This window comes from Bactrocera dorsalis, chromosome 6 (assembly GCF_023373825.1).
Source record: "Bactrocera dorsalis isolate Fly_Bdor chromosome 6, ASM2337382v1, whole genome shotgun sequence".
Taxonomy (NCBI): Eukaryota; Metazoa; Arthropoda; class Insecta; order Diptera; family Tephritidae; genus Bactrocera; species Bactrocera dorsalis.
The window spans coordinates 1,476,579-1,503,937 of NC_064308.1; the positions used below are offsets into that span (position 1 = coordinate 1,476,579).

The window sequence follows — 27,359 nt, forward strand, 5'->3', positions numbered from 1 at the left end:
GAACTGATAATGCAAGACCGTCATGTAACATACCTTCAGATAGAGGCATACCTATGCATTTCTCCCACCAGCATACATTCGATATTGCATGAACACCTGACCGTAAAAAAGGTTTGTTCTCGTTGGATCCCGCACAATTTGACAATCGCTCAAAAAAAGGCTCGTGTGGATTGGTGTAAAGAAATGCAGAAAAAATACGATCGCAGTGCTTCAAAAGACGTTTATAAGATCGTCACAGGTGACGAATCATGGATCTATGCGTATGAGCCCGAAACAAAACAGCAATCGACCGTGTGGTCTTCCAAGACGAGCCAAGTCCAACAAAAAAAAAAAGAAAAAAAAAAACATTTTCGTTGATAAATATTCCTATTTTCATTAATAGGCCAGAAATATTTATAGCAGCCCTCGTAGTAACTCAACTATTCGAACTTCTTCATGGTCGGGCAATGGAACGTCTGCTCTATCGTCATCAATTGGGGATTCGGGTTCGTTTTCTCCTGGCGCTGTACGTTCACTGCCATTAAGTAGGCTGGAGAAGTGTTTTCTCCATAATTTAAGAATGCTCTGGGCATCGGTGACTAGATCACCTTTGGGGGTTATACAAGAGTATGCTCCGATCTTGAAACTTTCAGTCTCTAATCATGGAAAAAAATCTACTTAGAAAAGGTAAGCTCAAAGAAGATGATGATGGTGTCTTACAAGAATACCTCCATTTAGATCGCGTAGAGGAAGTAAGCCCATGCGAAAAAATCACTAAAGGCAAATACTAGTCATTCTACTTGCCGCATCATGCAGTAGTTAAGCCAGACAAAAAAGCAACAAAAGTTAGAGTTGTCTTCAATGATCCATTAGGTCGGAGATTTTCCTAAATGATATTCTATTCACGGGACCCACACTCCAACCAGATTTAATGCTCTCATCTTAAATTGGCAAATATAAACAAATACGTTTTTAATGGGGATGTCGTAAAAATATACACTCGTACATAAAGATGATCAAGATTGTCAGTGAATTATTTTCCGAAAATCTCCCAATAGTCCACTAAGCGACTTTAAATTGAAAACAGTTACCTTTGGCTTAAAGAGTGACCCATATCTAGCCATTCGTGCACTACACGAACTGGCAGAAGACACGAAGTCAGAATTTCTTCTGGGAACACCAGTCTTAAAACACAAACGTATGTAGACGATATCCTGTCTGGTTTCCCCTAAAAAGGATCACAGCTAATCATCCAAATATCTTAAAAAATATACAAAACGACAATATCTTGGATACTAATTTCTTTATATTCGAAAAGGAAAGTTTAACAAAAACACTGGACATCCAATGAAATGTAATATCGGATCAGTTTTCAAACACGACAGAGTCTATATCCGTATTATCCGCCATAACAAAGAGAAAAATTTTATCCTCAATGGTAAAACCTTTCGACCCTGACTGATGGCTTTCGCCAATTATGATACAAGCGAAAATACTGATTCAAGAATTATGGCTAGATGGAACCGACTGGAACGAACTCACAAATACAAATTCCATGGTGAGTAAACTATTCCCCCGAATACATAGTGGAACTACACGACTTCTGCGACACCTCTAAAATGGCATATTGTGCCATTATCTATGTGCGCACACAAGGCGACACCGCAACCACAAGCCATCTACTAGCGGCAAAAGCAAAAGTCGCACTTCTAAAAACGATAAGTCTACCACGACTTAATTTCTGTGACGCTCTGCTGCTGGCAAAGCTGGTTTTTTTTTGGTGCAGGCCCGCTTGAACATGTCAAAACACAAATTATATCTATGGTGAAATTCCGAAATCATTCACACTGGTGGAAAACATATATTTCTAATCGAACCTCTCAAATCCTTGACCTAGTAGGAGCAGCCACTTGGTGACACGTAGCCAGTGCCGACATTCCTGCTCATCTAGGTACAAGAGAGTGCAATTGCCACCACCCCGCTCTGGTGGAATGGCCATCGATGGTTAAACGAATCGACAGATTCTTGGCCACAATCGGCAATGCGCAACATAATTGCCCCAGGAAATCGAAAAATCTACACCTATCATACAATATTAAATGATAATGAAATCCTTGAACGAGTTTCATCGTTCCCCCGAACCCTCAGAGTAGTCGCCCACATGATCAAGTTTATAGAACGGCTTAAACTTAAAGTTAAAGGAGTAACTTACCCCCACTGCGATATATTGACGCACAGAGACTTACAAAAAGAAAAGGTCGCTCTTATCGTATGAAACCAAAAGCGCTACTTCATTAGCGATCTATTATTACTCAGAGAGTCAAAGACGATTAATAATAAAAGCTCACTCTTAGTTCTAAACCCATTTTAGACACGAAAGGTTTGCTTCGTGCAGATGGTCGGCTTGCTAATTTAAGCCTGACTTACAACGGACGACACGGCATAATACGTGAGAAGTCTCTTTTTGTCACATTATTCCAGAATTACATCCATATATTAATGCCCATGACCCCACCGGTTGCTACAGTGCGCCATCTTTAAGGGATTGCCAACAATAGGGTCATCATCATCCCGTATCTGGCGGCTACATAGTGGGACGTCAGCACGACATTTTCGATCGCCGTCCTCCTACGCCAACTTCGTGATCAACGCCTTTACGTGTCAGCATAAAAACTGTGAACAATTTTTTTTCAAACCCGTTGTATATATCATTACTTAGTGATTTAAGCATTTGCGTGTCAGCATAAAGATTGTAAACCATTTTTTTTCCAAAATCTAAATATATCTTATATACTTTCACTGGTCAGAAATGAATTAACGGTATTTCTTTAACCTAATTTTAGCAACGCTGACATAGTAACAGCAAAACTGGAGGGCGATACCGGAAATGTCTGGATTATCTCTGCATATATGCCGCATGATGATGCGGTGGAGCCGCCTCCCGTATTGCTAAGGACGACCTTGGCGGAAGCGTCTCGGAATGGTGCCGACATAGTAAAGCCTATAATGTTCAATGGAGTCTTTATGTGGTGGAGGCTTTACAGTGGACCACACTTGCTAAGAAATTCGAAAGCGTACAACGGGCTGCGCTCATCAGCATGTGCGGTGCATTAAAGTCCACCCCAACAATGGCACTTAATGCAATTTTGAACATAACGCCCGCTGACATTGCCGGAAGGTGTATGGCCGCAAAAGTGGCGATTAGGCTCAGGGAATCTGGGTTCCTAAAGGAGCGTGTTTCTGAACACTCAGACATCCTTACAAGCTTTGACTGCATCCCGGATCGTCTGCATCAAGGAGTCACCATATCAAACTCTCGCGGCTCCTTCTCTACCCATATACCGAAGAAGGAGCTATGGGTGGGCAGAAGCCGTTGGAGGAGGTGGGCAGTTAGCTTCTTTACGGATGGGTCAAAGCTTGGGGGGAAGGTTGGTGGAGGGGTTTACTGTCGGGAGCTCTCCATCAGCTCCAGTTTCAGATTTTCCGACTACTGCAGTGTCTTCCAGGCTGAGGTTGCAGCCATCAAGGTAGCAGCAGATCTGCTACTCCGGAGAGTGTCCACCTTCAGGGAGGTGACCATTCACTCAGATAGTAGAGCAGTGATACTAGCCCTGAACTCATTCACAGTGCATTCAGGGCTGGTTGAGGAGTGTCTGGCGACACTGTCCCTGGCGGCGACAGTATTTACTATAAGACTTGTATGGGTGCCGGGCCACAGCGGAATAGCGGGTAATTGCAGAGCTGATGAGCTAGCAAGGAAGGGCACCCTAGAGTCACTATCGGTAGAATGGGAACGGGTCGGTGCTCCGGTGTCCTCTTGTGTCCTACTACTGGATAGTTGGGCCTCGCGGATGCTTGGCCAACGTTGGCACAGCATTGGTACTTGCGAGGTCGCAAGAACATTCTGGCCCAGAATAGATCGCAGAAGATCTAACGATCTCCTTGCCCTCAATAAAGCTAGCCTCTCCTTAGTGGTGGGGCTTTTGACGGGCTATTGCCCTATTGGCACACATGCTGTAAGACTTGGAATCTTACCGGATGCCGTGTGCAGAAGCTCCTTAGAAGAAGATCCGGCAGAAACTAGTCAGCACTTTCTTCTTGACTGTCCCGCATTCGGGAGGTTAACACTTAGACATTTGGGGGCACATACCTTCAGACATCCCACCAAACTGGTGGGTATAGATATTAAATGCCTTTGCAAATTTGTATGGGCTACCAAGCGCTTTGCAGATCTGTAAGTCCGAAGACGGGAGTTCTTTTTCTATGGCATCACAAAGGACTACTTACAGTCCACGTGCGATCTTTGATCAGCCATCTAACCTAACCTAACCTATATACTTCCACCATTCATAATAACTTAGCGATTAAGGTATTGAAATATAATAAAAACTACGGTGAAGCATTTGTCGTGGTTAATCTTTCTGAAATAAATCCCAAAGTAAAGAATTAGTATGTATAACCCCGAGCATTTCTACTCCAAAGAAGGTGAAAGTTCAAAGCGAGTGGTAGGTGCAAGTGTGCAATATGCATAGCCTGGACATTCACTGGGAAGCTTTTTTTCAAAGATGCTGTGATTGAACGCCAAATTGCCAAATTGAAATCGCAATGTGCTTCAGCTTAAAAGTAAAACCACTTTATAAGAGGGTTATTAATCACTATGTTAAATATTTTATCGATGTAGAGTTATCTTATGTTCCTAAACATATATATATTTCGACAGAAAATAAAATGGTGAAAAAACGCAATATATTTTATTATTCAATAATATTTATTTTGTCACTTTCAAATTCACCACCAGCTTATACACTTATACCCCCACCAGTTTATACACTTATATACGAAACACTTTTCATAAGGAGTTTTGGGATGACTTTCAGCTCCTTAAGCGAATTTTGTTTTACGTCCTTGATCGACTGAAAACGGGTTTCACGGAGCGATAATTTTAATCTGGGGAAGTGAAGAAATCCAACGAAGCCAAAACTGGTAAATACGGTGGTTGATCGATGGTGCACTATAATTGTGAGAAATCGGCGAATCTTTCTTCCACAATTCCGTATGTGCAACCAAAACCAACTCACGACGTACTAAACAACGAATATCGAAAAAACAATGAGTTGATTCATTTTTGAGCGGCTTTGGCCTCGGCTCGTTTTTTACCTCCATTTCGATGATAGTTGACTTGTTTGAGTGTTAAACTCATAAACCTATGTCTCATCGCCAGTTGTAATTCTCTTCATGAATGTGGAATTAGAATTCGCACGTTCAAGCATGTCCAAAAATACCTGCTTACGGTACTCTTTAGAAAAATCAGTTTTATCGGAACGAGTCGAGGAAGAACGCGTTTCATACCTAAAGTATCGACAAAAAACATTCGAACAGACTCTCCAGAGATTTCGAACTCTTTTGTCATCTTGTCATCCTCAACACTTGTCTTACGATTTCCAAGAACCATATCCTACACTGTTTTTAATATTTTCATCAATTGAAGAGATCGAGGGTCGTCGAGAATTAGGTATGTCTTCAACAATCTCTCGACCGTCTTTGAAGGCTTTGTAACACACGTGGGCTTGTGTTTTTGATAAAACAGTGAGCCTTTTCCAACATTCGCAATGATTGCGTACACGTTTGTTACAAATTCTCTCTTCGATATTTTTATCCATTGTTCAAATAGCATTGAACATGCATACTTATCAGCAAAGCCGAAATTCTACTAAATATAAATATCTATTTATATATTAATATACATATGAAAAGAAGACATTTTGCTAATTGTCTTTCAAAAGAAAAAAGGACTTTCCAGTCCAATATAAAAGTTATAAAAAAATATTTGAAAGGGGAAAGTGAAAATGAAAGTGGAAGTGTAAGTTCTAGTGCGTTTTTTGAAGGGATTCCTCTTGTAAGTAATAGGGAACCTGATCTTTCAGTGGTAGGTTCAGTAGTAGCAAATTATGAAAGTGATGCTAGTGATACTTTGAGCTTTTCTAGCGATGTAGGTAATGATTCTGAGCCCGAAGCGTCCACCTCTATAGGGTTTAGTGTCGTTTCAGAAAATAACGACGAAATAAATAAATGTAATGAAATTTAGTCGTGGGCTATCAGAAACAATATATCGCAAATCGCTTTAGAAGATCTTCTAAAAACATTGCGCAAAGTAGGTGTTGATGGTATGCCACTATCTGCAAAAACACTACTAAATACTAAAGGGTGATTTTTTAAGAGCTTGATAACTTTTTTTTTAAAAAAACGCATAAAATTTGCAAAATCTCATCGGTTCTTTATTTGAAACGTTAGATTGGTTCATGACATTTACTTTTTGAAGATAATTTCAGTTAAATGTTGACCGCGGCTGCGTCTTAGGTGGTCCATTCGGAAAGTCCAATTTTGGGCAACTTTTTCGAGCATTTCGGCCGGAATAGCCCGAATTTCTTCGGAAATGTTGTCTTCCAAAGCTGGAATAGTTGCTGGCTTATTTCTGTAGACTTTAGACTTGACGTAGCCCCACAAAAAATAGTCTAAAGGCGTTAAATCGCATGATCTTGGTGGCCAACTTACGGGTCCATTTCTTGAGATGAATTGTTGTCCGAAGTTTTCCCTCAAAATGGCCATAGAATCGCGAGCTGTGTGGCATGTAGCGCCATCTTGTTGAAACCACATGTCAACCAAGTTCAGTTCTTCCATTTTTGGCAACAAAAAGTTTGTTAGCATCGAACGATAGCGATCGCCATTCACCGTAACGTTGCGTCCAACAGCTTCTTTGAAAAAATACGGTCCAATGATTCCACCAGCGTACAAACCACACCAAACAGTGCATTTTTCGGGATGCATGGGCAGTTCTTGAACGGCTTCTGGTTGCTCTTCACCCCAAATGCGGCAATTTTGCTTATTTACGTAGCCATTCAACCAGAAATGAGCCTCATCGCTGAACAAAATTTGTCCGGAAAAAAAAAAAAACCGAACACTGATTTTGGTAATAAAATTCAATGATTTGCAAGCGTTGCTCGTTAGTAAGTCTATTCATGATGAAATGTCAAAGCATACTGAGCATCTTTCTCTTTGACACCATGTCTGAAATCCCACGTGATCTGTCAAATACTAATGCATGAAAATCCTAACCTCAAAAAAATCACCCGTTAGTAAAGAAAAAATAAATATCACTAAAATGCAATATGGGGAATTTTCGTACCCAGGAATTCAAAACTATTTTGTTTCAAGTCCGTTTAATTACTTGGAAGAGAAAAAATAAGGTTTATTTAGATAAAGGAGTTGATGGGTTAAAATTGTATAAAAGTTCAAACAGGGTATTATGGCCTATCTTGGGTTCAGTTGTAGGTTTCCCTAATACAACCCCGTTTATGACAGCATGCTATTCCGGGTTCAAGAAGCCAAGTAATATAGATCAATTCATGTCCGAATTTTGTGCCGAGGTCATGTCGCTAAGGGCAACCGGCATTAAAGTTGGATTTAAGCCAAACATTTTAAAATTTAACATTCGTCTTTTTGTTTGTGACTCCCCAGCGAGGGCTTTTGTGACAGGTGTTATATCACACAACGGTAAGTTTTCAAAAAAACGTCGGTTCCTTAAGATCGGATACAACGTTTATGTTACGTTAAAATCCTGCGCATCATTTGGAATATTTCAAATTCAAAAAGAGCATTTTGGAAGAATCAGATTTTGGGATGGTTTCTCAGTTTCCCCTTGATAGTATGCACTTAGTCGACTTAGGAGTAACAAAGAAATTACTTAAACTTGCAACAAAAAAGGCCAATCATACTAACGGGTGATTTTTTTGAGGTTAGGATTTTCATGCATTAGTATTTGACAGATCACGTGGGATTTCAGACATGGTGTCAAAGAGAAAGATGCTCAGTATGCTTTGACATTTCATCATGAATAGACTTACTAACGAGCAACGCTTGCAAATCATTGAATTTTATTACCAAAATCAGTGTTCGGTTCGAAATGTGTTTCGCGCGCGTGTTTTGTTCAGCGATGAGGCTCATTTCTGGTTGAATGGCTACGTAAATAAGCAAAATTGCCGCATTTGGGGTGAAGAGCAACCAGAAGCCGTTCAAGAACTGCCCATGCATCCCGAAAAATGCACTGTTTGGTGTGGTTTGTACGCTGGTGGAATCATTGGACCGTATTTTTTCAAAGATGCTGTTGGACGCAACGTTACGGTGAATGGCGATCGCTATCGTTCGATGCTAACAAACTTTTTGTTGCCAAAAATGGAAGAACTGAACTTGGTTGACATGTGGTTTCAACAAGATGGCGCTACATGCCACACAGCTCGCGATTCTATGGCCATTTTGAGGGAAAACTTCGGACAACAATTCATCTCAAGAAATGGACCCGTAAGTTGGCCACCAAGATCATGCGATTTAACGCCTTTAGACTATTTTTTGTGGGGCTACGTCAAGTCTAAAGTCTACAGAAATAAGCCAGCAACTATTCCAGCTTTGGAAGACAACATTTCCGAAGAAATTCGGGCTATTCCGGCCGAAATGCTCGAAAAAGTTGCCCAAAATTGGACTTTCCGAATGGACCACCTAAGACGCAGCCGCGGTCAACATTTAAATGAAATTATCTTCAAAAAGTAAATGTCATGAACCAATCTAACGTTTCAAATAAAGAACCGATGAGATTTTGCAAATTTTATGCGTTTTTTTTTAAAAAAAAGTTATCAAGCTCTTAAAAAATCACCCTTTATTATTAACAAAAAGCTTGACTATGTCTCTAAATTTATCCCATCAGAGTTTGGCCGCATATCTAGAAGTTTAGATGAGATTCATAATTGGAAATCGACTGAGTTTAGGCAGTTTTTGCTTTATTCTGGTATATTCGTTCTTAAAGATTGTATCAGTACCGATCAATACTATCACTTCCTGCTGCTACATAGTAGTATTCGACTTTTGTCAAATGAAAAATCGCACCGAATTGAAGCCGATATTGCCCAACAAATGCTAACAGATTTCGTTAATATTTTTGGAATTTTATATGGTGATGAATTGGTTAGCTTTAATATTCATGGACTACTTCACTTGGCAGATTGCGTAAAACAGTTTGGACCATTAGATTCTTTTTCAGCGTATCGTTTCGAAAACTATATGCAGAATATAAAAAAAATTGTAAATAAACCCAATAAAATTCTACAGCAAATATATCTTAGACTTGATGAAAAACAGGGTATTGAATCAAATTCAGAGAATGTGCCAAAATTTGCATCATTTGATTTAAATCCCAACAAGCATAAAGATAGTTTTTGTTTTAGTGAGTTGACAGGACCAATAAAGGTATTTAATGTCATCAAGTCTCAACAGTTGTATGAAATTGTCTGCAAAGTTTTCAGAAAGACTGAAAACTACTTTAATGAACCTGTAGAATCGTAAAGTGGCCTAGGGATTGTAGTCGTAAGTGAGTTAGATGAAGAAATGGTAACAGTTCCTATCGAAGAGAAATATTTGCTAATACCACTTTTACACCATCTTTTTAACACATTTTCCCATTAACCACTGATTTGCACATTCCACTTTCAATTCCACTACTTTCAAATTTAATATGCAATTTTGGTTTTACTAATATAACCAAAACTGTATATAAATGCAATATAATAAAAAACATAATAACAAATATAAAACATCATAAAAAATATACAGTATTGTTCATATGTTAAGCAACAAACTCCAATTGCAATATGTTGAACGACATTTTAACAATACTGTATATTTTTATGATGTTAACCTAATATAATTAATAAAATATAATATAATAATAATATAATTATTATATATACAAATGAGTAACATATTCGAGACGCAAGATGAAGGTGGTAAGTTAAAAGGAAAATACTCATCAAAAAAATATTGGCAACCCTTCTCGTGTTCAGTTGTGCTTTGTTTCGCGCTCTGGCGAATTTGTTTAATTTTATTTAAAACTTTATTTGAAAGTGTCTGGATTAAGTGATCTTTTACGATAAGTATCAGTGTTATATTGTGCTGTTGAATCAATTGATATTTAGTAATTGTGTGTTGGCTAATTTTAATTTATTCCGGCGAGTCATTTTAAATTTGTTGTTGTGCTACATTTTAAGTAGTGCAATTGTTAGTGTTAATTTACTTTGCTTACTTAAATTTCTTTCTTGTTTTTATTCGTTTCCATCTTTGTCCACAGCTGTTCGCGAGTTTCTTACTTTTCGCGTATTACAGTGCATCTCAAACTGCTCGCTACATTGGTTGTTATCTTTGATAACCATCAATTTTTATTGCATTCACTTGTCATAAATGTTTTTGTCATTGCTCGTTGTTCATTTATTATTTACCATTTTTATATTTCTATTTAATATTGTTTTTTTCTTTTTTTGTTTTTTTTACACATTATGACTTGTAACTTCCGAACTGCTCTGTAAAAGGCGAGTCGGAACGTTTTGTTTCTTGCTGGCTTTGTGATGGGCTTGCCCATCTTAAATGTGCTGGACTGACAGGTAGGATATTGGATTCAATTCTTGACAGTAAGGGATTGCGCTGGTCTTGCTTAAAATGCAGACCAACTGAAATTGAATTGTTTAAGGTCTTTAAGCAAGCGCGCAATGGTTTCAAGGAGATTGGTCATAAGCTTGAAACCCTTACTGAAAAATTTAGGCATTATGAAATGCTTTTTCAATCATTTAAATCCCTAAATGTTCAGGAAGAGAATCAAAAACCTTCATCAAAACGTAAACGTCCGTCTGATGAAGATACCACTGTACCTTCCTTAAAACGAATGCCCCCACCCACTATTGACCTTATTAATCTGTCATCCCCTTGTCCTCAAGGTGAGAAAGTTCTGTCTGCTCAGGACACAGTGAAAACTGTTACTGAACACAGTAAGCGGAAAACTTCCCAAGATCCGCCTGCAAATACGTCCAAATCAGCTAATAAAAACTTAGTGGTAATACCGCAGAAAAAAGCAATATTTGTCTCGAGACTTGCTGCGGATACCACAGTCGACGATATAAAAAATTACATCTCGTCGAAATTAAAAACGGAAGATACGGACATCCGGAAATTTAATTTCAAATACAACAGAGATATTTCGTCATCAACGTATCCGCAGACAGTTTTCAATCGATACTTGATAACTCATTCTGGCCATCGCGAATTCGAGCACAAACGTGATAAGCCCCCTGTAGTTATCACCAAATTGCTAAGAAATCCCAGTATTACAAAAAACTATTTACAAAAATTCGCTGATTGTTTATTATCAAAATGTTAGAGGTCTTAATACAAAATTTGCCGATTTGTATTTAAACAGCATTCATTGTAACCTTAAAATCATTGCTTTCACGGAAACTTGGCTAAAGCCTCACATTTTTGATAATGAAATATTCATCAGCGAATTCCAAATCTTTAGATATGACCGGCTGGACAGAAAAGGAGGTGGTGTCTTGTTTGCTGTTCATTCTTCAATTCCATCTGAAGAAGTCGACGTTTCGCATGCGGACTTCATAGAATTTAAGTGCATTCGTATTTGCGCTAATAGTGGCCATATCTACTTAACTTTATCTTACATACCGCCTCACTCGGACATATCTGTATATTTGCAGCATGCTTCATTAATAAATAAGGTTTCCTCAATAGCTAATAATACTGATTCCATGATTGTTTTGGGAGATTTCAATTTATCGTGCGTATCATGGAAATCTATTGATGATTACACCATTCCTATTAGTACTCGCTTATGTTTTAACGAGTTCTTAGATGAAATGTCGGAGTTGGGTCTTAACCAAATTAATTTAATTTCAAACGAGTTTGGTAAGTTCTTAGATCTAGTTTAAGTTGATAACGCTTCAATGCTCTCCGTTGTCCGATGTCCGATGTGATCCTTTGGTTCGCCCAGAGGACCAGTATCATCCTGCTTTGAAAATTGACATCGAAATCTTAGCTAACTTTGCTCATAATAATACACAAGACCTTTGTTTTCGGTTCAACTTTGCGAAAGCTAATTTTAAGAAGATTAATTACGAACTTTCTAAAGTAGCTTGGCCAGATTACAGTGGCAATATTGCATTTAGTGCTTCCCACTTTAATGAAACTATTTTAAACTTATTTGAAAAATATGTTCCGAAGTGCGTTGTTACTCAAAAAAGGAGTTCTAATTTATGGTTTTCGAAAGAATTATGTAAATTAAAAAATAGAAAATCTCGTGCTTTTAAACTTTTTAAAAAAACTGGTTTAGTTGCTGACTATTCAAAATATTCTAAATTGCGTCGACAATTTGCTGAACTTAACAAAATATGTTATAATAATTATATAAATAAAGCAAAAAATAATATTATACGTAATCCAAAATTGTTCTATGGTTTCGTCAACTCCAAACGCACGATTTCTAACTTTCCGTCCGCTATGAAATATAAGTCTAGTATGTCTAGTGACAATCACACCATTTCTAATATGTTCGCTGAATTCTTTAAGTCCAATTACTATCCAAAATCTCCAAAAAATGTTCCGCATCAGCACAAGTTATGTTCGAGTTTTGTCATTAATGCGCCTAACATTTCCGAAGAAGACCTCTTATATCAGTTGAACATGTTAGAACAATCATACAATTATGGCCCAGATATGATTCCATCATGCTCTCATGCCCTCATGCCCTCATATATACCAACCCCTAACAAAACTATTTAACTCATCTCTTATGCAAGGCTTATTTCCACCCATATGGAAAAAGTCATTTATAATTCCTTTACATAAGAGTGGATTTAGGTCATCTATTGAAAACTATAGGGGAATAGCAAAGTTGTCTGCAATACCTAAACTTTTTGAAGCAATTATAACAGACGACATAACCTTCCGGATCTCTCCACTAATTTCTTGTTCTCAGCACGGTTTTCGTAAAGGGAAATCTACAATAACTAACTTGCTTAAATTTGTATCACATGTATCAGCTGGCTTTAGGGAGAATAAGAATACTGATGTTATTTACACAGATTTCAGTAAAGCTTTTGATAAAGTAAACCATTCAATTCTTTTGAATAAACTTGACCTTCTTGGTTTTCAACCAATATTTCTAAAATGGGTTGCTTCTTATCTTAGCAATAGAATTTAACAAGTCTTATTTAACGATACTTTTTCTGACATAATCAATGTTCCTTCAGGCGTTCCACAAGGTAGCTATCTTGGTCCAATTCTGTTCTTGTTATTTATTAATGACATATCATCTGTTGTTAAGTTTTCAAAAGTCTTATTATATGCTGACGATGTAAAACTTTTTAAAACGTAACTTCAAACAACGAAAGATGTTAGTTGCAAACAGACTTAAACAACCTAGTTTCTTGGTGTGATAGAAATGACTTGCCATTGAACCTTAAAAAATGTAAAACAATGTGCTTTTCACGTAGATCTGTAGACCCAACTTCATACACAATACAAAACTTTAGGTTGTCGCAAGTATGCAGTTTTGTTGATCTGGGAGTAACTATGGACCCCAAACTCAATTTTAATCTTCACGTATCTTCCACGGTTTTTAAAGCTAAAGGCGCTCTTAGTTTTGTTAAACGTTGGTCTAAAGAATTTATAGATCCGCTTACCACAAAAATTCTTTTTACATCTCCGGTGAGGCCTATATTAGAGTGTGCTTCTATGGTATGGAACCCTAGTTACCAAGTCCATTCGGATAAGTTAGAGTCCGTTAAAAAACAATTCTTACTTTTTGCCTTAAATCATTTGCATTAGGATTCCAGTTTAAATCTTCCCCCTTACACTAACCGTTTAAAACTTATAAATCTCCCGACACTCGCTAGTCGTAGGGAGATGCTTGGTATAATATTTCTTGTAAAACTCATGAATGGGTCAGTCTGTAGCCCATCTCTCTTATCTGATATTAATTTTAACGTCCCCGCTCGCTCTACCAGGCAGTATAGACCCTTACTTTTAAAATTTTCTAGAACAAATTTTGAGCTAAACGAACCATTCCGCCGTATATGTCATGATTTCAATTTTTATTCCAGCACATTTGATTTAACAGACTCACTTTTTACAATTAAAAAAATTATTTTATCTACTCTTAACAAGCAAAATTATAAACTTTAATTTAATTCTTAATTTTGGCTGTTGAAATTTTTGTTTCTGTAGCTGAGCAGCTTAAGATCGCAACGCTTAAAACTCTTTTGCCTTTTATGACTCGGCTAATTCCGCTCGTTCGCGGATTGCGCCCCTCGCGTCGGTTGGGCGGGAGGAGGGTAACCGTTGGGTATTATTATAAGTATAAATATATTAAAAATTATTAATTTTTTTGTAGAGATTCCAATCGTTGAGAGGATTGAGCGGCGCCAATATTTAGTGGGAAAATCAAGAACACAACAAAACTCAGGTCATTTTTAACATAAAGCTTCTAATAACATATACTATATATTAACTTTTTAAATTTAAGATATTCTTGAAGCGTTAAAAGGCATCATTGCGGGTCAAAAGAATATACAAGAAAGGCTAGACAAATTGGAGGAAAACGTATGTATAACTTTGCAGAACCAAAAAAACGCTTAGTGAAGGCCAATCGTCACTGGTTCACAACCAAACTGCTATATTTGAAAAACTGAATGAGATGGAGTCGAAAGTAATTGTTTTACAATATTGCATGTACACTCAGTAATAAAAGTAAATCTAAGACTTTATTTATATCTTTTCGTCTAAATTTATTTCTTAGATTGTCGAAAAGGCTAAGGTTTTGGCGCAAAATAAGTCAATCAGAGAATGCAAAGTTCTCTTCAAACGAGTGGAGCAGTCAGTGTGCCGCATGACCGGCGAAGTGATTGACAAAGAGCTGGATGACGTCGCTAGCACTTTTCCGATGGAGTCGCAAGCAACAGTTGCGGAAGTGGAAGATAGGCTGCAAAGCCAAGACTATGCCCAAACAATGGTAACCTAAAAAATAAAATATAATAAGTTTACTACTAGTTACAATACTTTTACTTCTTTTAAGACTACATTCCTTCACAAACTTAAAACTTAACGCCAGTGATAATGTGGCTGACGTAATACCTAAGGTTTTTTCAGATGAGCTCTTGGAAGGATGCAATTGGGATGGCAGGTGGAGCAAGAAATCCCTATGCAAGTTGGCGCTGGTTGATACCACTTTAAGAAGTACATACATATACATAATTGCAACTTAATGTTTACTTAAAATGTTTTCTAATATATATTTTTCTTTTAATTTAGGTGTGTTTCAACAACAAGGGTGTAGGAGTTTCGAGCAAAATATAAAGCGATCAATACTCCTCAGCCATCACAGGTTAAAGCAGCGCACTTATTTAAAAAAAAAAGGAAACAATAATTAAATTTAAAGTACGATCAATTAAAACCAAAAAATGAAGCTTTGGAGTGACCAGTGTAGCTATATGTTGTTCAGGTTGTTAAACCTAGTATGTAAGAAAGAAATGCAATATCACATGTATACAAAAGTTTTTGTCAACTTTTTCATATTGCCCTTAAAAATGTGATAGAAACTTGCACTGAGCCAGTGACAGAAAATTGTGTCACTAGTGAATGTCATTTGATTGATCATATGATTATCATCGTTCTGGTAGGGGATATGCTGCAACACATAAAAACATACACATATACACATATTACATATATATTTAGTTATTTAAGACAGTTTTAAAATTTGAATAAGTTCTCTCTGAATAAAAGTCTATCATTGCCCCCACCAGCGGTAAGGATTGTTAGAAACTATATTGAGGTAATAACATTTGGTCCTATCGAGCCTGAAAAAAGAGCTCAGCCAAATTTAAAAAAGCCCTGATATTATAAAAAATACAGGCAAATAAAATAAAGTAAGCCCTGTAATTAATATAAATACAGGCAAAATTAAATTGTAAGACGGGTGTATATTCCTGCATTAAAACCGATCGTATAAGCCGTTTTAGCAGATAAATCAAATATGTACATACCTCCAGCGATTTCCTTGGAGAAAAATAAGCAGTTCATCAATAAATAGGAGAAGTATTGCGAAAAAATTCTCGAAATGGGTATAAACAGAAAAAAAATTCTGGATGCCCAGTCAGATTTAGCCGAAAAAGTGTTGTACACATCCAACACTATTTCAGGAAAGGTATTAAAGAAAACATTAGAATTCTTGAAAAGTACCAAAAAGAATTCGATACCAACCACGAAAAGTTAATAGCAGATGGCATAGGAGAAGAAGATTACTTTAAGAAGAATATATACAATAACACTACGATTAAAATCGAAGAGGCAATCAATGCATTAAAAATAAGCATAGTAAAAGACAAACCTCTAGTCGAATTTGATCAGCAAATTGAAGCAGTTCAAATACGATGTAATAATCCAGATCAAAAGACTTCCATATTCATGAGGAAAATTGAAAACCTTAGAAGAAACATGGAGTGCATGGGATTAATGATCGACAACGATCAAATAAAGGACTTAGACTTTTTATTCACAGACATCCAAAATCTAAAAAGCAAATTAGATTTTAATATAGAAATTGAAGACGTATTCGAAAAAATTTATGACGAATATTACGAAGAACTTCAGAATTTAAAAAAGAAATAAAAAAAGAAGAGCCTAACATTTCTTATCGCCCTAACATGGATTTAGAAAAATTAAAATTTCCAATATTCTATGGCGATATTTAAGAATGGGCAAATTTTTATAACGTGTTCCAAGAAATGGTACACAATAACGAGCTGTTGCCGAGCGCAGAAAAAATACTGCTTCTCCTTCTTCTTAATTGGCGTAGACACCGCTTATGCGATTATAGCCGAGTCAACAACAGCGCGCCAGTCGTTTCTTCTTTTCGCTACGTGGCGCCAATTGGATATTCCAAGCGAGGCCAGGTCCTTCTCCACTTGGTCCTTCCAACGGAGTGGAGGTCTTCCTCTTCCTCTGCTTCCCGCGGCGGGTACTGCGTCGAATACTTTCAGAGCTGGAGTGTTTTCGTCCATCCGGACAACATGACCTAGCCAGCGTAGCCGCTGTCTTTTAATTCGCTGAACTATGTCAATGTCGTCGTATATCTCGTACAGCTCATCGTTCCATCGAATGCGATATTCGCCGTGACCAACGCGCAAAGGACCATAAATCTTTCGCAGAACCTTTCTCTCGAAAACTCGCAACGTCGACTCATCTGTTGTTGTCATCGTCCAAGCCTCTGCACCATATAGCAGGACGGGAATTATGAGTGACTTACAGAGTTTGGTTTTTGTTTGTCGAGAGAGGACTTTGCTTCTCAATTGCCTACTTAGTCCGAAGTAGCACCTGTTGGCAAGAGATATCCTGCGTTGGATTTCTAGGCTGACATTGTTGGTGGTGTTTACGCTGGTTCCAAGATAGACGAAATTATCTACAACTTCAAAGTTATGACTGTCAACAGTGACGTGAGTGCCAAGTCGCGAGTGCGACGACTGTTTGTTTGATGACAGGAGATATTTCGTCTTGCCCTCGTTCACTGCCAGACCCATTTCTTTTGCTTCCTTGTCCAGTCTGGAGAAAGCAGAACTAACGGCGCGGGTGTTGAGGCCGATGATATCAATATCAATATCGTAAAGGCAGCTCCTTTTCGTGCTGTCGAAAGCAGCTTTGAAATCGACGAAGAGGTGGTGAGTGTCGATTCTACTTTCACGGGTCTTTTCCAAAATTTGGCGCATGGTGTATATCTGGTCGGTTGTTGATTTACCAGGTCTGAAGCCACACTGATAAGGTCCAATCAGTTTGTTGACGGTGGGCTTTAATCTTTCACACAATACGCTCGACAGAACCTTATATGCGATGTTGAGGAGGCTTATCCCACGGTAGTTGGCGCAGATTGTGGGGTCTCCTTTTTTATGGATTGGGCAGAGCACACTTAGATTCCAATCGTTGGGCATGCTTTCGTCCGACCATATTTTACAAAGAAGTTGATGCATGCTCCTTATCAGTTCTTCGCCGCCGTGTTTGAATAGCTCGGCCGGCAATCCATCGACCCCTGCCGCTTTGTTGTTTTTCAGGCGGGCAATTGCTATTCGAACTTCTTCATGATCGGGTAATGGAACGTCTGCTCCATCGTCATCGATTGGGGAATCGGGTTCGCCTTCTCTCGGTGTTGTGCTATCACTGCCATTCAGCAGGTTGGAGAAGTGTTCCCTCCCTAATTTAAGTATGCTCTTGGCAGCGGTAACTATTTCACCTTGGGGGGTTCTACAGGAGTATGCTCCAGTCTTGAAACCTTCTGTAAGCCGCCGCATCTTTTCGTAGAATTTTCGAGCATTACCCCTGTCGGCCAGCTTATCGAGCTGTTCGTACTCATGCATTTCGGCCTCTTTCTTCTTCTGTCTGCAAATGCGTCTCGCTTCCCTCTTCAACTCTCGGTATCTATCCCATCCCGCACGTGTTGTGGTCGATCGTAACGTTGCGAGGTAGGCAGCCTGTTTTCTCTCCGCTGCGACACGGCACTCCTCGTCGTACCAGCTGTTCTTTTGCACTTTCCGAAAACCAATGGTTTCAGTTGCAGCTGTACGTAAGGAGTTTGAAATGCCGTCCCACAGTTCCCTTATACCGAGTTGTTGACGAGTGCTCTCAGAGAGCAGGAGTGCAAGCCGAGTAGAGAGTCGTTCGGCTGTATGTTGTGATTGCAGCTTCTCGACGTCGAACCTTCCTTGTGTTTTTGGCGTGCGTTTTTTGCTGCACAGAGGCGGGTGCGAATCTTAGCTGCAACAAGATAGTGGTCCGAGTCGATGTTAGGACCTCGGAGCGCACGCACATCTAAAACACTGGAGACGTGTCTTCCGTTTATCACAACATGATCGATCTGGTTGGTAGTTTTTCGATCCGGAGACAGCCAGGTAGCTTGATGGATCTTCTTATGCTGGAATCTAGTACTACATAACCATATTTCGGGTCCCGGCGAAGTCGATCAACTTCAACCCATTTGGGGAAGTTTCGTCGTGGAGGCTGAATTTACCGACCGTAGTACCAAAGATATCCCGTCCATCGCATTTCTTGGACGGCGGTGATGTCAGCCTTTATCTTTACGAGGACATCAACCAGCTGGGCAGTGGCACCTTCCCAGTTAAGGGACCGGACATTCCAGGTGCATGCCCTCAATTCGTACTCCTTATTTCGTTTGCCATGGTCGTCATCAAAAGGGGGGTCTCTCATCCGAGGCTGGTTATGACTATTCACTGGAGGTGTTTTTTTTTACGTGGCGGGTCCCAAACCCAGCGCACAACCCTATGCAGGGGATGTTTCGCTTTCAAACGGATGTTCTTAGGCTACCCAGAGGATACTTGGTCCAAGACCGAAAGTTGTGAGCTGCTTGAGTCACATGTAAAAGAATCGTTTCTGGCCACTCCCAAGTGAATGGCAATCAGAGAACTTTCCTCACTTGCGTGAATTTCTACACATGACTCCATCCTCCTACTGATCATTTATATATATATTTATATATGTTTATCGCCTAATTAAAATTGTATTTTGTTTATCGCTTAGAATCAAAAAAAAATTTAGACGAGAAAAGCTCGACCATCGAAAAAAGCAAGTACCCTGGAGGGATTTTGTCGTATTTAAATATACGCCCTGTCAAGAAAGTGTCGTGAATTCATAAATAAAACGAAAGTTTCTAAATCATCATCCAAATTCATTTTATCGCCTTCAAAGTAACATCCATTTGAAGCGATGCACATGCGCAAACGCTTCTTCCAATCGTCAAAACATTTTTTATAGGCACTTTCCAGAATGGTCTTCAGCTCTCGCGTCAAATTTGTTTCGACATCTTTAATTGAGTCGAAGCGTGCTCCCCGAAGTGGATATTTCAGTTTGGAGAAAGGTAAAAGTCACAAAGGGCCATATCAGGTGAATTCAGTGCTTACTCAATGATATTTGTTGAGTGTTTGGCCAAAATTAAACACAAATACGTCGATTTAAATTTTAAAATTTGACAAACACTACTGAGGTCGACTGACATTAACAGCTGCTGTAAACAGGCTGGCTGACAGATCGCGCTAATTTTTGGCATTGTAATTAAGAACAGTTGTACCAATCTAAGAAAAACGATTTACCCATCGTTCATATAAGCGGGAGATGAGAGGGGGAAATGAAAAATTCCTGATACTTTCTTAGCAAGTTGCACTTTATAAGGTGAATCAGGATTTTGATGATATTTATATTGCAAGTATGGGGGCTATGTAACGCTCCGATCAGCTTTCAACCGGTTTAGGCTTGAATGTATATTGTGATAAAAGATCAACCGGAAACTGTAATTAAATTTCTCTGGTAATATATTTTGCTAAATTGGTAGGACTGTCTTTAATTATTATGCCAAATATGAGCGCAATCTGTCAAGCAGTTTGTGTACAGTAGCTGCTTACGTCGGTACAGCTGAGTAGTGCACTGTTATTTTTACGGTGGATCAAACGGTTAAACTCAAATAAGAATCTTTAAATTCTTACCGCTGGTGGGGGAAAATGGAGATTTCATTTGAGCTGAGAATATATTCATTCTATTTTTTGCATATCATTTTCACGCCATACAACCCTGTGATATTCCTGATCCTTTTTGGCTATTTCAATTTGCCTGAACATTTTTTCAACATCAGCGGTGATGACAACTTCCCAAAGCCTCCATTTAAGTATGATATCGAATATGTCTCTTTATAATTTGGGTCCAGTACACATGATATCATTAAGACTTCTACCATTGGATGTTTTTGCTGAGGCATCAAATACCACTCGAAGTTTTGTTGTTATATTATTTTCTGGAATAACAGCTTGATGAGGAAAATAATATTTACCTTTTTGTTTGTCATCAACTTTTCTCATGTGACCAAGGTCTATATATTCTTTGATGAATTTGATGTATTCTTCTTTGAGTTTACTGAATTTTTTTTCCATAGATATTATACGCGCTACTGCTTTCTTACGCGATTCTTTTAATTCCTTATGTTTTTTGAATGGAATTTCCACAATAAATCTGCCATCTGCATCTCTTTTGGTAGTTTCTTCGTACTGCTTTAAGGTGGTGTCATCTTCTTGTATATCATCATCAGTTGATATGTCTTCGATTTCCCAAAATCCTTCCAAATTAGTTACCGCTGTCGTTATTTTGCCAGTAACTTTTTCTTTAATTATGCCAGATAATATCCAGCCGAATTTCGTCGCTTGGTCAAGAACACCGTGATCTTTTTTAATTCCGCTTTCAATTATACTGCTGAATATATCTCCTCCAATTACCATATCAATTCTATCTGATTTGTTGAATGACGAATCAGCAAGAGTATAATTTTCCCATATTTTAAAGTTGTAATTAAATGAGATATTCGATTGTGCGCTGGTTAGAACTGGTAAAATTACGGCATTTACCTTTTCTTTGTACTTACTTAAAATTCTTGGTTTAATTTCAACCTGAATTATAGCTTTTGATTCACCAACTACAGCGTCACTTAAACCATATGGTTTTGTTTTTGTTTTCATTCTCGGCAGTTTTAATATCTGTGCTGCTTCTTCGGATATTGTGGTTTTTTTGTGATCCTTGATCTTGCTGTCTTTGCTCTTATTTGAGCTGTAGCTAGTATAACTGCTTTTGAGCTATTTGTTGTGGACATAACTTTTTTGCTCTCTTCGGATTCAACATGTAAGGTGACATGATGATTTCGAAAATATTTCGTTGGTCTTGCTGTTGCAAATTTCTCCCCAATTATGATTTAGGCACCTGTAGCAGATTTTGTTATCCCCTACATATTTACGCCTATCATCAATCGTTTTGCTTTTGAATCTTCTGCATTGCAGTGAAGTGTGACCTATAATTTTACAATAGGAACCCATCTGCATGATTGGCTGCCCTGTATTATTCAAGGTATTATTGACCTACCTACACATGTGTTTACCATTTTTACTAAGATGATCTTTATCAACCACTACTTTCAATGTTTGAAAGTGTTGATCCAAAAAATCTCTGATGTCCGATAATTGTTTAACTGTTTGCTCATATAATTTCAGTCCTTCTTTGTCTAACTTCCGGACAATTACACGCGCAATAAATGGATCAGCTTGTTCAATGCTTATTCCCAGTAGAGATGAGCGATATTGCGATTTTTAAATTACTGTGATTTCAGTGATTGCTATTTTTAAATCACTGTGATTTTATATTGCTATTGCGATCGCAACTAAGTCGACGTTCAAACGTCGTTGTTGTTGTTGTAGCGGCAGATTCTGCCAATTTGACACTGTTTTGCCGAACAAAAGTCCGGGTCTGTTCCACTTACCACTTACGTAGGTTTTCCGCCTTTCTTTTCACTACATTTTCGCAAATATTGGAGCGGTTCGGCTGCCTGACACTTAGAGCGTATTGCATAGTTCATTTGTATGTTGGTATGATGGTTTCACACATTTCTTAGAAGGAATTACCATTAGTGTGGTTGATAATTTGTTTGTTTAGAATACCTGCGATCGCAATCGCAGTTCATAGAAGCGAACTGCTATTTATAAAAAGTGATCGCAGTTGCGATTTGCGATTTTTCAAGCACAGTGAAAAAATCACCGGTAGTGAAATATCGCTCATCACTAATTCCCAGTGACTCTATCGCGTTAAGACACTCATTCGTTGTATATAATAGTTGCCTTACGCTTTTAGCATTGTCACTATTTATATTTGGTTGATCCATTATTCTCTCCCACTGTGTTGTGAACAAAATTTTTTGGTTGTCATCCTTTTGCTTTAGCAGACTCCAAGCAGCTTCATAATTTTTTGTTGAAATTTGCAGCAGCTGTATTAATCGCGCAGCTTCGCCTTTTAAGCAGAGACGAAGAAGCAGCATGGAGGATGGAGTCGTGTGTAGAAGTTCACGCAAGTGAGGAAAGTTCTCTGATTGCCATTCACTTGGGAGTGGCCAGAAACGATTCTTTTACATGTGACTCAAGCAGCTCACGACTTCCGGTCTTTAACCAAGTATCCTCTGGGTAGCCTAAGAACATCCGTTTGAAGGCGAGCTAACGTGAGAAGGCGAAACATCCCCTGCATAGGGTTGTGCGCTGGGTTTGGGACCCGCCACGTAAAAAAACCCCCCCAGTGAATAGTCATAACCAGCCTCGGATGAGAGACCCCCCTTTTGATGATGACCATGGCAAACGAAATAAGGACTACGAATTGAGGGCATGCACCTGGAATGTCCGGTCCCTTAACTGGGAAGGTGCCACTGCCCAGCTGGTTGATGTCCTCGTGAAAACAAAGGCTGACATCACCGCCGTCCAAGAAATGCGATGGACGGGACAAGGACAGAGACGAGTAGGTCCTTGTGACCATTACTACAGTGGCCATTTAAAGGAGCGCAGGTTTGGTGTGGGATTCGTGGTGGGAGAGAGACTCCGTCGCCGAGTACTATCATTCACTTCTATGAATGAACGTCTAGCCACAATCCACATCAAAGCGAGGTTCTTCAACATATCGCTGATTTGCGCCCACGCCCCGACGGAAGAGAAGGACGATGTGACCAAAGATGCCTTTTATGAGTGCTTGGAGCGCACTTATGAGAGATGCCCCCGCCACGATGTAAAAATCGTGCTTGGCGACTTCAACGGCAGGGTGGGCAAAGAAGGTATCTTTGGCACTACGGTTGGTACATTCAGCCTCCACGAGGAAACATCCCCAAATGGGTTGAGGCTGATCGACTTCGCCGGGGCCCGAAATATGGTTATCTGTAGTACCAGATTCCAGCATAAGAAGATCCGTCAAGCTACCTGGCTGCCTCCGGATCGAAAAACCACCAACCAGATCGATCATGTTGTAATAGACGGAAGACACGTCTCCAGTGTTTTAGATGTGCGTGCACTCCGAGGTCCTAACATCGACTCGGACAACTGTGGGACGGCATTTCAAACTCCTTACGTACAGCTGCAACCGAAACGATTGCTTTTCGCAAAGTGCAAAGGAACAGTTGGTACGACGAGGAGTGCAGTGTCGCAGCGGAGAGAAAACAGGCTGCCTACCTCGCAACGTTACGATCGACCACAACACGTACGGGATGGGATAGATACCGAGAGTTGAAGAGGGAAGCGAGACGCATTTGCAGACAGAAGAAGAAAGAGGCCGAAATGCGTGAGTACAAACAGCTTGATAAGCAGGCCGACAGGAGTAATGCTCGAAAATTCTACGAAAAGATGCGGCGGCTTACAGAAGGTTTCAAGACCGGAGCATACTCCTGTAGAACCCCCAAAGGTGATCTAGCCACCGATGCCCAGAGCATACTTAGATTATGGAGGGAACACTTCTCCAGCCTGCTGAATGGCAGTGAACACATAACACCAGGTGGCTAAATGAGCACCTGACCCCCCTCTTAATATAATTCTTCTACACCCCACGCATACACACTATACTCAACACGACTTCACCATCTGTATCATCCACACATCATACTCCACACATCTACACTATATTCATCCCACACACACCAACTCATCATCATCTACACCACACCTTTCACATCACACACGAGGACACCAAACACAATCAACAAAAGGGACTGGCGGACGGCGCCAGCCTCTCTTTCTTATTCGATCCGTGCGCTTATACGTACATACGAGTACCAACCGATTCGCTTGATTTTCCCGCATGTTAATTCGTTTCGCCAGCAAGGTCATCACAAAAAACAACTGGTAAGTGCCGCGAGTTTTTTTATAAAAAAAAACCTCTATTTCTTACATGGTCCTTCGAAGCCGTACCGGACGGCAGTAGTGGTAACAAAGTAAAATAAAATAATAATAATCATAAAAATCGGTCACGGTAACGCGCTAACAAAATCAAAAAAAAAGAAAAAGAAAAAAAGGGTTAGTGAAAAAAAAACCCGGAGTGTACAACAGTTGAAACAAAAAGTGGAAAATAACCCAGAGTTTAAAACTGTTTAAACAAAAAAAAGTGAAAAACCAGTGGAAAAAAAAGTTTTGGTGAAAAAGGAAAAAATAAACGGAGCTTAAAACAAAAAAAAAGTGAAAAACCCGTTGGAACAAAAAAAAAGTGCAAAATTTTGTGGAAAGACAACGGTAGTGAGGTTACACTTTTTAAAAACGGTTACAGAATAAACCGTTGGTGGATATATATGTATGTACATACAAAACGGTGAAAAAAAACAAAAAACGGTGGTGAGGTGACACAGTTAGGATAACCTTTGTTGGATACACAAAAAAAAAAAAACACAAAAAAAATATATAGATATAGTTTGTTAAAAGTGAGTTAGCGGTGGTGACATTTTTAAATAAAAGCCAACATACGAAAAAAAAAAAATTTTCATATCTACATACATACATACAAATATATGTATGCATGTGCACACAACGGGAAAAAAGAAAAAACCAAAAAGAGTAAACCACATTACGTGTGCAAATGAGTGCTGTATAAAGCTGAGGTGACAAAGTGCATTGTTAAAATTAATATACACATGCAATACATATACGAGTATATGTAAGGTGACAGTGAGTTGAAACGGCCCACAAGCGAAAAAGAAAAAATAATAATAACTAAAAAGTGCGGTGAAGTGAGAGAGAGCAAAGTAAACGAAAAAAATTCACACGTACTATACATATATATATACATATAAACGGTGATAGTGGAGTGACATAAAGCATACAAACAAAAGGAAAAAAGGAATACAAAAATACACGCCGCAACACCAGCAACAAAAGGACAGGAGAACTGGAGAAGCAAGCTAATCACAAGCACTGGCACACACACAGGCACACGCACACCACCCACACATAAGATACACGTAAACTCACAAAATCCCCAAAAGCCCCTGGCGGAAAGCAAAGTGAGTAGTATCGTTTCATTTTAATTTTTATAACGGGTGATTTTTTTGAGGTTAGGATTTTCATGCATTAGTATTTGACAGATCACGTGGGATTTCAGACATGGTGTCAAAGAGAAAGATGCTCAGTATGCTTTGACATTTCATCATGAATAGACTTACTAACGAGCAACGCTTGCAAATCATTGAATTTTATTACCAAAATCAGTGTTCGGTTCTTTTCTTTTTTATCGACAAATTTTGTTCAGCGATGAGGCTCATTTCTGGTTGAATGGCTACGTAAATAAGCAAAATTGCCGCATTTGGGGTGAAGAGCAACCAGAAGCCGTTCAAGAACTGCCCATGCATCCCGAAAAATGCACTGTTTGGTGTGGTTTGTACGCTGGTGGAATCATTGGACCGTATTTTTTCAAAGATGCTGTTGGACGCAACGTTACGGTGAATGGCGATCGCTATCGTTCGATGCTAACAAACTTTTTGTTGCCAAAAATGGAAGAACTGAACTTGGTTGACATGTGGTTTCAACAAGATGGCGCTACATGCCACACAGCTCGCGATTCTATGGCCATTTTGAGGGAAAACTTCGGACAACAATTCATCTCAAGAAATGGACCCGTAAGTTGGCCACCAAGATCATGCGATTTAACGCCTTTAGACTATTTTTTGTGGGGCTACGTCAAGTCTAAAGTCTACAGAAATAAGCCAGCAACTATTCCAGCTTTGGAAGACAACATTTCCGAAGAAATTCGGGCTATTCCGGCCGAAATGCTCGAAAAAGTTGCCCAAAATTGGACTTTCCGAATGGACCACCTAAGACGCAGCCGCGGTCAACATTTAAATGAAATTATCTTCAAAAAGTAAATGTCATGAACCAATCTAACGTTTCAAATAAAGAACCGATGAGATTTTGCAAATTTTATGCGTTTTTTTTTTTTTAAAAAGTTATCAAGCTCTTAAAAAATCACCCTTTACATAAGTAAATTCATATCTAATATTAAAATATTGTTAAATTCTCTTTTCGCGGCCTCTTATCTTTGCGATCATATGTATATGTATACATAATGCGGCGCGGTTATAAATATATATATATATACACAAAGTCGAGTGAACTTGAGAAAATTACCTGCGGTCGGTTAATTCTCTTTAGTGGTTTATTCGTACCGCGAACATATTTACATATATACGCATATATATACACATACATACGGGCGCATATAAATATATTCAAAATACTGGAAGAAATACCCAATCGACATTGGGTAAAAACTATATAACAATAATACATATAACAAAAAAGGATTTTTGGTAACATATAAAATTTGTACAAAAGTGTATTGTCACGTATGTAGATACGCTAATTACTTCAAAGTCCACATTGGCATATGTTCCGCGATACCCCTTGGATTTTGGCTAACAAAACCAAGCAGGATTGCGCATAAAATATATTCAAAGACCACATTGGCATATTCCCGCAATACCCCTTGATTTTTGAGCAACAAAAACAAGCAGGATTGTATAAAAAACCAAAAGCGTATTACATATGTACATACATGCATATGTACAAAGTGCAGTGATCTCTAGAACGAGCGCTGATTAGCACCTAATAAATAAAAGA

General features: G+C 38.7%; 2 protein-coding genes across 11 annotated transcripts in view; one reads left to right on the forward strand and one right to left on the reverse strand.

The window, feature by feature from the left end:
- The window catches only part of LOC125779099 (glutamate receptor ionotropic, kainate 2), a 2,985,835-nt gene that overhangs the window by 30,008 nt on the left and 2,928,468 nt on the right, over positions 1 to 27,359 (forward strand). For 3 of the 10 annotated variants that reach the window (XR_007423126.1, XR_007423127.1, XR_007423124.1), the window contains 4 exons: positions 14,255 to 14,569; positions 14,660 to 14,872; positions 14,936 to 15,096; positions 15,172 to 15,416. The exons of 2 other annotated variants lie outside the window; for them this stretch is intronic. The gene's annotated coding sequence lies outside the window, so the exon portion shown is untranslated. Of the gene's footprint in view, positions 1 to 8,561; positions 14,593 to 14,659; positions 14,873 to 14,935; positions 15,097 to 15,171; positions 15,417 to 27,359 lie in introns of those variants that run through there. 5 more of the 10 variants (XR_007423125.1, XR_007423123.1, XR_007423121.1 and 2 more) reach the window with 5 other exon arrangements.
- Positions 20,604 to 21,422, reverse strand: LOC125779244 (uncharacterized). Its single transcript, XM_049459882.1, has one exon. It carries the CDS (start codon positions 21,420 to 21,422, stop codon positions 20,604 to 20,606), a length of 819 nt encoding a protein of 272 aa, XP_049315839.1.